General features: G+C 38.8%; 1 protein-coding gene across 1 annotated transcript; it reads left to right on the top strand.

The window, feature by feature from the left end:
* Nucleotides 1-5,393: 5,393 nt before the first annotated feature.
* On the top strand, nucleotides 5,394-10,200 carry LOC113062999 (mRNA decay activator protein ZFP36L1-like). The gene is made up of 2 exons (XM_026233123.1): nucleotides 5,394-5,618; nucleotides 7,349-10,200. Exons 1-2 carry the CDS (start codon nucleotides 5,568-5,570, stop codon nucleotides 8,351-8,353), a joined length of 1,056 nt encoding a protein of 351 aa, XP_026088908.1. The 5' UTR covers nucleotides 5,394-5,567; the 3' UTR covers nucleotides 8,354-10,200.
* The last annotated feature ends 1,609 nt before the right edge of the window (nucleotides 10,201-11,809 follow it).

Genomic DNA, 11,809 nt, shown 5'->3' with positions numbered 1-11,809 from the left:
TCATGTACTTACATTTTTCTGAGGTCTTGAATCGTTTGTGATGAATAGACCCAAATTTAAGCCGCTTTCTGTTCTTCTTCAAGACTGGATGGTTCATTTGAGTCAGACATTTTCATTAAAGCGGTTGATCCACTTAACAATAGCTGTCTGAATGATTTGTTTATGAATCTGACTGATCTGGGGTGCGTTTCCCAGAAGGCAATATTAGCCAACTATGATCGCAAGTTTTGTCAGTGCTAACAAAGTTCAACAAGTCTCGGTTTCCCGAAAACATTGTTCTAATAAACATTTGCAAACATCTTCACAAAGTTAGATGGTTGAAATAAATCACTGGCCTGCTTATTGTTAATGTGACAATTGGTCTTTATTGGTCAAACTGCAGTGCAATCTATCTCTTTCATTCCATATATACATATATACAAATGTCCATACATATACACAAATATATGCAAGAACTCAGATGTCATTATCATTATTTACAGCAATAATCTGACGTTAATTTGAGCTCTCACCTTTAAAAAAACATAAGTTATTACTTCTTCGCCAACATGATATCATTTGAGAGTTTTACCATGGTGAACAACATGTATGATTTCAGTTGTGACGAGCTAGTTAACTTCTCCAGCAATGCACCGTACTATGATGGTTCAGTAGTAAATGATGTTATTGTATGGGGAATAAGCGAAGAAGATTATCAGTGATTCATTACTTGTGTTTCATTCTGTTCATCAAAACAAACAATCGTATCATGCCTTCAGAAGACTTTGGATATAGTGCACAAGCTTTTATTATTTCGTGGACTTCCAGTCTAGTTCTACTTTCATCATATTGAAAACTGACCAGGTCATTCTTATAAAATACACTTTTTGCTATCCACATATAAAAGAAACTCATATGGGTTTGGAACCGTTGAATCTGAATTCATGCTTTGGATTGATTCGCAGATTCAGAGCATGTAAAGTGTGTGTTACACTCCAAAGAATGCACGGGATAGTTTCAGGCCACCTCACCCGTAGTCTGTTTACTGTCTTCTGTGAAAAGACTGAAACTCAAATGTGTCAAAACGAAAAACCCACATCCTGGATCTCCCTCTCCACCAAGCTAACTCTTCCGATTTCATTTGTGAGAAATGGTTTAGTCACCTGGCGAGTGCCCCCATTACATTCCAGCAGCGTGACAATGCACACTCATCCCTCTCCCCCTCTTTCTCCACACTTCACTCTTAATTTCACTCCTCACAAATTAACTGCTGTTGTCCTGTCCTTTCTTCCGGCTCTCATTCATTTTCAGCTGCATCACAGGACGGCTGTAACTCTTCCCTTGTGCTTCAGACTTGTTTTAAGGGAATAATCTAACACAGAGGAACAGCCGTTGGCTTCGGCCTGTGTGTCAGTGAGTTCGTCTGAGACGTCGGAATAAAACTTCTTGCAATGTTTGATGAAGGTTTAAGTTGTATTTTCCAAGATCGACCAGAGGCTGAAATATTGCTTTTGCAGCTCAATAGGGTCAAAAGTGGTTTTGGACAAATAGATTCTTCAAATTATCTTCTTTTTATGATCCATAGTAGAAAGAAAGCCTTTCAGATTTGGAAAGGCATGATGATGAGTAAATTATCAGAATTTACATCTCTGACATTTGAGGAAACTCTTGGTAATTTTGGTAAAATTACCAAAATGTGTTGTTGAGCTCAGTACAGGTAAACTTGAGCTGTAAAGTGTCTTTTTGTTTATGCCTAACTTCTTCTAGATTTTACAAACATTTCTGGCCTACACAGATCACACCAGATGTGTCTATGTATTTGTTCCAGTTCCTTAAACCTCCCAGATGTTGTGGGGTCTCTAGACCCACCAGTTTTGGTGCTGCAATTTGTAAAAACATGTTGTGTTCGACAACGGGCTGGATTTTCTTGTGAAACGATGTATTTTATCTCATGTTGCTGTGTTACATAAAATGAAGGCAGAGAAAATATATGAGCGTAGCAGTCATAAGCTCTGCATTAGAAACACAGAGAAGAAATCATAGATCAATCATATTTTAAAGCACAAAGCCCTTATCTAGCCAAGAGCCTGTTGTGAAATAACATACTGGGGTGTGTGAACCAAAATAAATCACCTCACTCCCCTTTACCCTTGATTGTTGGTCTCTCGTTCTCCCTTTTTCATACATGGGAATGTCTACAATAACATAACAGCAATGAGAGGCAACATGTTGCAACATTCTGGCGTGAAAAAGAAAACACTACTGAGAATTAAACCAGCTCACTTTCAGAAACAAAACACATCATCAGTCTGGGGCAAACTACAGTTTCTGCCAAGGTCTCTGGGCACACATGCAGGGTACAACAGGGCAAAAAGTCCCCCTTCATTTAGAGTTTTTTTTTTTTTGTTTGTTTGTTTTGTTTTGTTTTTTTAGTTATATAATAAACATATTAGTATAAAACATAAAACATATATTAGTATAAAACATAAAAAATATATATATATATATATATATATATATATATATATATATATATATATATATATATATATATATGTGTATGTTTTATACTAATATATGTTTTATGTTTTATACTAATATGTTTTATACATAATATACTAATATTATGTTTTAACTTTGTTTAGGGTGATTCAGTAAAAAAAAAAAATTAGACTACTTTTAGATCTATTTGAACCAAATAAGCAGTCAATTCAAAAGGCTTCTAGAATTAACTATAATAAATCCACTCCACACATGAACCCAGTGGCACCAGGATTTGAGCAGAGAAATCTGGTAAGAATAAGCATCAGATGATAAATCCCTGGAGCACAATAGTTCACCAACAGACAAACCCCCGCATCAACAGGACAGAGCTGCTGTGACATTGATGATGAGTTCAATGCACTGCCTTCATTGAAAGCTGAGGGAATGGTTCTGATTATTTTGGATTTAAAAAAACATCATCAACCGGGTTTTCGAGTGACTCACTTTGAGTAAAGATATAAAGGCATGACGTTGGTGCTTCTACACATTTTTAGGCATGAGTCACATGTGAACGTGGCCTGCTGTGACCTGTCCGAGGATGCAGGGAATCGGTATCATGTAAGAGTGATTTCAGGCCATTTCCAAGGCCATGGCCCGAGATGCCCACCCCAAGGTAAATAAGGACATGGCAGATGATAATAAGCATAGGCTATAAGTGACAGCTGCGCTGCCTGAGGACACGTTCTCCTGTTTCATATCAATGCATAAACATAAGTGAAAGTCCTTTCTCACCGAATTTGAATCTAAAAGCTGTTTCACATTAACAACACGGCTTTGAAAAAAGGCCCTAACGTGAAACAGCCATTTTTATGTCAGGGTGCATCTTGAAGTTACACTGCTAAACCGCAACATCTCTAAACGACTCTCAGGCGCCACAAACCTAGCTCTTGTTCTGTTCCTTTCCATTTCCTCTGACACCTTTTACAGTTAGGAGACAGGAGTGTGCAAAATGTGAGCATCTTTAAATTAGAGAACGTCTGCACAAAGGACTATCCATCTCTTTTCTTGTCTCGATCCCATATGTTGCACATTACGGCTAATCGCATCCAGATTTGGAGCCAGGGAATTTCACCACCTTGCTTTTGGTTTTATTTTCCATCGCAAGTCCTGCTCTCTCGCAGGAACAATTATATTTGACTCACATTCCGCTGACTTTACTGAATAATTTCAGCAATTAATCTCGGAGTTAATATCATGAATGGAATAGGAAGCAAAACTTGACCTATGGTCACGAGTGGGGCTATAACAGGATTGTCCCTGCGGTCACCCACCCAAAAGACAAACAAAAATTAATTGGACTTGGCCGTTTGAGGCCTGCGTTTGTTGGCTGTACGGCTCAAGTATGACCTTTTGTTCTGTAAATTCAGTCACATCCAGAACACATAATTTTATTGACGTGAAAATGCATCAAAAACAACGCATGGGATATTGGGTAATTGGAAGGACTCAATCGAGCACAGCTTTTGGGTTTCAAGGCCTTCAGCTGAGGGAAAACCTTTCCATGAATAAACCTTTTAGAAGTCCAAAATAAACCCGTCACTCTTGAATCTCTAGTAAAACTGAGAAGGGCCTTCTAGGAGAGAGAAAACATGTCTTCCAAGTTCAAGTCTATCTATTCTAAGACAAACCTCAAGTGTATGAGGTAAACATTGTCTAACATATCTATTATTGAAGGAAATGTTCACTCACAATGAAAAAAAATTGACATAAGACGTTAAGTAGCTTGTGTTCCTTCATAATACCAGACTAAACATTTTTTTTTTAATTTTTATTTTTACTTTTTGCCATCCAAACAAGAAAAAATGCAGCATCAACTATATTAAATATTAGTGGCCAGATTTGATTACTTGGGGAACTCATCCCTCTCAGAGTCTATTGGTGGTTATGGCGCTGTGATATACATAACAAGCTGAAATAGACATTGACAAGCACTTCTGTGAATTCTTTGGCTGGATAAAAACTGATAAAAATTTAAACCGAAGGTCAGGGTCTTTGGCTCGGGATGTTGCAGTTGACAAAGTGTTGAGGACAGGAGGTTTTACACAGGGTCAGCTGAATCTGCAGAAACTATTTTTGGGTAATGTTTGGAGAAAACGGCACAAAGGAAACCAGAAACTGGCATTGCAAAAATGCCAGTGCTTGGCTTTATAGGATCAAGACCCTGGAAACAGTGAAGGAGAACATGCTGGCAGCGTGTAGAGCAGTCATTTCAGGTCATTCTCCTCTCTTACACTCACTCGATGTCCTTTTTACCTAATAATGTCTTTGATTTTGGTGGCCTTGTATAAAATAAAATAAATGAATAAATAATAAAACTCAGACGTGCGACTAGAAAAGCCAAACAATGTCTCATGCATCAAGTCCCTCTGATTCTTTAAAATCTGACAGAAAATATATGACCTTATTTCTATTTAAAATGCATCCATAAATGTTTCTAAAAGTCATTTTATGATCATATTTTTTAACGTTTCGATTTTGTGCATTTAAATAAATTACTAATACAAAATCATTGTAGATGCAATCTGATTAAGTATTAAAATAAATAACAAATAGAATAATACAAATGGGTTGTACGTATTGATTAAATAAATATGAGTCTGTAATATACAGTACAGCTCTTTTGTTTACACTAAGGCCCTCCGTGCATTACAATAGGCAGCTGATTTATAAAGAATTTTAATATGATCCTTTTAGGCTTCACTTTAAAATAGTCAAACTCGTATTTGTGTTGTTTTAGATATAATAGGTTAATTTAAATGCTCAGGGGGAACTCCAGTGTGTGTTTAAATCCATGGCAAGGATTTGCCACAAAGTCACGTGGGGATAAGAGTTGTGGCCGGAGACAATAACCCCGCCCACTCCCCCAGGAAGACTGCGCGAGTTTTTATAAAGGATATGCGCGCAAGTTGTGACAGGACAGAGGGGGCTCTCTGCGGGGCAGAACTATATCAACGACCCTTCAAACACAGGAATACTCCCACCGTAACTTAACAAACCATCTGTTTGTCAACTTCGAAGAATTCTCGACAACCCCCGATTCGACAATGACCGCGACTGTTGTGTCCCCCTTCTTCGACTACGAAGTGACGAATAAGGTAATTTATATATTTTTTGGCAAGTCGCTTTAGCATTTTACCAGTCTAAATGTGTGAGTAACACAGCAAAATCTCATAAACTCAATACACAAAACGTGGCAGTTGTCTGAGATGCTGTTTTCTGCACCGATGTCAAACTTCTCTGGTTTATGACGCGGCGCGCGTGTTAGAGATGAACGACAATCTTGCTTGTGTACTTTTATCAAGCCTGTTTAATTCATCTGCTTTTATGCGTCACATAAACGAGTGCATTATTAGCTGTCTATTCCAATGCACACAGGAGGAAGGAAGGCCACACGTCTATGTTTCATTTGATCAGCGAGTCCTCTATTATGCGAAACATGTTTGGGCTAGACTTCAACTTTTAATAATTAACCTTTCTTAACCACAGTAGGTTTAACCTGAAATGAACAGCACTTTTGTCTGATTTATCACGTCAGTGTAGATAAACCTATCTTTTAAAATAATCCATAGGTCACTTGTGAGCATATGCAATGCCACATTGTAGTGTGTGAACATGAAGCTTGACTCTCTGACGCTTTGAGGGCGTTCACGCAGGACGCGTTCGTGCATTCAAACACAGATGGACGCAATGAAACTGAACACAGGGCGCGAGACGCGCTTTTAAAACATAATCCGGTGTCAAACGGATTGTTTGCTCCAAATTTACAAACAGTTTACTTACTCAGTTTACTCATGCCATTACAATGCAGTGCTATTTTCTTTCTTCCAGGAAACACAAAAGGGAAATTGCATTTTGATTTGATGAAAAGTGTATGGTGGTATTTAAAGGTCTAGCCTTAAAAAAATAAAAATAATATTATTATCATAAATGTAGTTTATATAACCGGTCCTCTGTCTGAAGCCATATGATAGCTGTGTGAGAAACAAACTAAAACTTGGAGTCATTATTGTTATTAATCTCACCCTCTGCTGTTGTTTTTTAGACATTGCTATCACGTGACATACCAGAACCAATAGTGCTTGGCATCAGTGATATCAACCCTATAATGCCCTGCCATATTTTAATAGAATCAACTGCTAATTATATTTGAGAGCTATTACTGATGGGAATACTAGGCCTATCAGTCGGTAACAACTTTAATTTCTCATAGCTCTGTTGTCAGACTTAAATAGAATTGGAATATTGCTCTCTATATAGGAAAACATGGAAATTCATGGACAAATAAATGACAAAATAGTTTTGGGTTGAACCATATTTCCATAAAACTTTAAAAGCCACCTGACACTTGATAAACTTGAAGATTTGATAATAATAATAATAAAAAAGAAACAACACAATGGCCAAATTTGTCAATCAAACGTGTTGTCTATCATAAAACATGGTGTTCTTATCCCCAATATATAGGCTATATTTTAATACTATATTGAATTTTCCCTCTACTTGTAACTTTAATAAAGTAATAGGGGGGAAAAGTGTTTCTTAGTTGCTGGTTATGCAATAATTCATCACATATATTTTTTTTATTTTATGACCTAATAAACGTTTCACTTTTTAAGAGATTGCCGGGTAGGTTAAAAGTGCAGGATCATTAGTGTTATCTCTTAAAAATAGGCCTTAAAGCAAACTTGAATCCAGGCCCTAGACCTGACCTGAAGATAGAAAATACCATCAACATGTAATGAACTCCCACTGGTGGTATGTGGAGCAAAGTGAGTCACAGTCATGCCAAATTTTTGAGACATTGTTTTGTTTACTTCATTTTCAGAACAATACAGTGATGAGCTACAACAATGCCCTCTCCAGTCCCCATTTAAAGTCTGTCCCCACCAACGGTGCCAATACCCCCTTTACCCCCACCGGGTCCCTGCTGGACAGGAAGGTGGTGGGTACCCCTTCATTGGGACTCTATCAGCGTCGCCACTCCGTGTCCATTACCAGTTCCAAATCAACGCAGAACCAATTTATCAACAGTCTCAAGATGGATGGCTCCACTTCCATGAACTGGAGTAACAACAACAAGGAGAACAGCTTCCGCGACCGGTCCTACTCTGAAACCGGGGAACGTCTAAGGCCGAACAACATCATGTGCATTAATGCCAACGGAAACAGCCAGGTCAACTCAAGCCGCTATAAGACCGAACTCTGCAGACCCTTCGAGGAGAACGGCACTTGTAAATATGGTGACAAGTGCCAGTTTGCCCATGGGATGCACGAGCTTCGTAGTCTAAATCGGCACCCCAAGTACAAGACCGAGCTCTGTCGCACCTTCCACAGCACTGGTTACTGCCCATACGGGCCGCGCTGCCACTTCATCCACAACGCAGAGGAGCGCCGCGGTCCCCCTCCTCTCTCCACCTTCAACAAGATGGAGCGCCCCCGTCTTCACCACAGCTACAGTTTTGCCGGTTTCCCAAGCTCAGGTGGCTCCCAGGACAGCCCAACCTCTGTCACACCTCCGCCCATATTTTCCAGCGAAGACGTCAGTGAGTGGCCCAGCAACCCTTTCACTTACTCGAGTCAAAAGCTCGCCAACCTGTTTGCGCCCAGTTTGGGTGGCACCACTGTTCCTGATCTGCCCGGTCCTCATTCTCCCACCGCACCTTCCTTCTTCAGGCAAATGTCCGAGTCGCCCCCAAGCCCTCTGGATTCCCTCTCCGACCAGGAGGGTTACCAGAGCAGCCTGGGCAGCCAGAGCGGATCCGAGTCACCTGAGCAGGACACGACACGTCGCCTCCCCATCTTCAGCAGGCTCTCCATCTCCGATGATTAAAACGTGCCCTCAGAGATTCCAGGCCCTGAGAGAGGGAAAGCGCCGAGTGCTGGCGAGAAAGAGAGTCATTATCCTCCTAACAACCCCTTCCTGTCCTTGCCTTGTTTACAGCAGAGAAGTGGACTAAAGTACAGTGTTCTTGTAGCTACTGAGTCGAATCAGAAAACCTACTACCCTGTAGCATCAAACTAGAGCGTATTCCCAAGCCTCCCTAGACGTCTTTAACATGCCTTACGATAAACCGTTCCCCTCAAGGCCCACTCAGATGTTGAGGCTTCGAAGTCCTCACTGGAACATGTTAAACAAATCCATATTTAGTTCACAGTGTTCAAACTGAAAGAGTTTTCTAAATTGTCCGAGGACCTTCTTGTTCAAAGAATCTACTGATTATACCAACAATGTGCTTTATAGACCGGGAAGTGCCATTTTTCTTGGTAGATCGTCTGGACTTAAAGTGCCTATCAAAACAATTAGTTTCCTACTTTTTCAGTCACGTCGATTTTTGGAGATCTGGCGTAGACAAGGTTTAAAGGAAAAGAATCAAACCCATCTTAGATTTGTATTAATCATTTTGAAAGATACTTGTACATCCAGTGGTGCTAAATGTTCTGTCACCGTGGTAATTATCCCTAAAAACATGTGATCCAGTACGCCAAAAATAATGTGTTCTGGTTGTTGGAAAGAATAGGTGCGAGATGTTGCCCTTCCTGTTCATGTTACCACTAAAGATGTGACTTGACTGGCCACTAATTGTTTCGTTGCTAACAGATCGTTGAAATGTTCTATCGTTAATTCAATATTGTATTTCCCCTTTTATTGTTATAATATAGTTATTATTGCACCATTACAATTATTGTTGCTATTTTCGGTTTGGAAATGAGAACGTTCAACCTGAAAGTTTTGCTTGTCAGTGCTTATTTAACTTATCAAAATGTATTTATTGCTGATTTTAAGCATTTTTTTATTTCGTTTGTATTTATCTGGATAATGAAAAAATAGAATATATTTTACTTTTTATGTTAAATTATGATCTTCCGTATTAATCGTAAGATTGTGAATACCTTTTTTTTTCGTTAAGCTTCAACAGTTAATATATTATACTGCAATGACATTTTGTAACTACATTTTGATTTATTTTTTCAAGTGAAACTTAATTTAAAATGAGTATGCAATGAGGATTGTTTTGCATTTTATTTATTATTTTTCTCCCTTATGTTGGACTGCAATTTCAGGTTGTTTATGCCTCCGCAAGCCTTTATTATTTGGCTTTGACCGTCTAGAATGTAAACCGAGTTGTCTTGACACAACAGTCCTGTGCCTGTGATTTTATAAATCCAATGTTTAGACTGGGATCCCCTCATTAATACTCCTTTTGGTATGAACAAATTGGAGACAATAAATGCATTACAGTACCAATCTCATTAACCCTCGCTGTGATCCGAACCTCTGATCGCAGCATTTTGATTTAAATGGACAGTTAATAAGGGAATTGTGAAATATGCATTTGTGTATTTATTTTGCCCATTTTGAAACCATATTATGTACACCAGCAAGGATGTTTTGTTTTGATTTGTCATGACTCAAAATTCTGATTTGTTTACAGATTTTGGACCACTTCTACTTGCTAAGTGCCTAACAGTACATTCCAAGAGGCTTGAACCTTTTAGGATTGTAATCCAGAGTCATTATATAGATTTTGATCGAAATTTCGAGGTTAACAGGATTGACATTGAGAGAGCTACAGATGAATGTGTCCTATGTTAGCAGCTACTGCTGTTCACATCAATATGTTTCGTTTGTAACGACAGATTGCAGTTTAAACCAATAAAATTCCTATTTATATGCAACCTGATCTAATCGTTTATTTCCACACACATGACAAGCTCAATAAACGTGACAGAAGAACAGAGAATGACTCCAAAAATGGCTTTCAGAAAGTCATTTTTTTGTAAGTTGGCAAGGCATTGGCTCTGATAACTTAATACAAACAGCTGTACTTATAATTTCATGCCAAATTTTGACATTTTCCCTGGATAAATTTGTATTCTTCCACAAACTTGCATTCCACACTGATTCAAATACAGCTGAACGCTACGAGACAGGTGGCTGCTGATTAACCAGCTAAAAAGCTTAAACTGTTTTCCTGGAAAAGTGATCAAACACATGAGATCAAAACTCTGTCCCGGGCCCAATAGTAACGTTGTGAAAAGCCCCTTAACTGTGTCTTTTCCTGGCATGGATTTCTACGGCTTTTTAAATCTCATTTAAATGTAATGGCAAGGACGGGACTGCTAGATAGCAAGCACAGGCCCCTTGAGAACAGACAGTTTGTTACTGTAGTAACTGTCAGGAAGGGTCTTGTGCTGGGACCTAGCAGTCTATAGTGCATGTTTGCTCCCGACGTCACTGAACAAGCATCCATGCTCTGTGAGCAGCACAGTCGGTTTTTGGTTTTAGTTTAATTTGCCTTAGAGAGAGAATCCCTGAGGAAAGCTGTGATCATGAATACAATCATAGCAGATAGGAGCCAGATGGCCATCTGAGTGGTACAAAGTTCAGCATTGCACTGCTTTAGCCTTTGGTCTTAAAAGAAATAGTTAACCTAAAATGGAAAATTGTGTTGTTATTTGCTAACCAATTTTTACACTTTTCCATTGATAAAAAAATGTATATTACTATACTGTTCATAAGTTTGGGGTCTTTAAGATTTTTATAAAGAAACTGATACTTTTAATTTAGCAATGGATCAAAAGTAACATTAAAGCCTTATTTATATATATATAATTTTAGGGAAAAGTGCTGTTAGCTATTCTGTCAGGAACACACGGTTAGTGTCCATTCGCACCAGGGCTGTGGGTCACTGTGCCTTTAAGAACATCACAGTTAAGCACAGTTATGTCTGCATAGACTTTGTAATTCCTCTATCAGCTCTTTTTGTTCCTCCGAGTGTTTCAGAGGGCAATGAATAAACAAAAAAAGTATCAGAAATTTTATAACGATTTGCACTTGAAGGGGAATTTTTCGGGGAGTTTTAAACTTAGAGAACGCGTGGTTCTCGGTAAAACCTCAAGCCTGTGCAATGCCTAAACAAGCCTCACAAAGCAAAAGAAAACAAAAGGTGCGGAACAGAAGTGAATTGAGGTCACAAGTATCCAATTTTATCAATTCCAAAACAAACACTGCTGAAAAAAAAAGAAGGCTAATCTAAATATACTGATATTCGACAGAAAGCATTCACATTACTTAAACCCAAGTACAATAAAACCCCAAGCAGAAGTGTGCATACTCTTTTTGTGCGGTTGATTTGTAGTCTGGCACTCAGACAAAGCCTGATGTGACGGATGAGCAACGATCAACATGGACTTTGCAACCACGTCAGGATCTCATGACTCTGCTCCGATTTTTATGTCTCCCTCCAGAGCCTTCTGTTTTGCAGGAGAGGAAGGAGTTTCTTTG

The sequence above is a fragment of the Carassius auratus genome, chromosome 45 (assembly GCF_003368295.1).
Source record: "Carassius auratus strain Wakin chromosome 45, ASM336829v1, whole genome shotgun sequence".
Classification (NCBI taxonomy): domain Eukaryota; kingdom Metazoa; phylum Chordata; class Actinopteri; order Cypriniformes; family Cyprinidae; genus Carassius; species Carassius auratus.
The sequence above is the reverse complement of the archived record's forward strand: the minus strand, read 5'-3'. Positions and strand labels throughout refer to the sequence as shown.

Excerpts from the sequence above, each read along its gene's own strand:
- LOC113062999 (XM_026233123.1), top strand. The coding sequence starts at position 5,568 with ATGACCGCGACTGTTGTGTCCCCCTTCTTCGACTACGAAGTGACGAAT. Across the intron at positions 5,619-7,348 it reads ACTACGAAGTGACGAATAAG|AACAATACAGTGATGAGCTA; the intron begins GTAATTTATATA and ends CTTCATTTTCAG.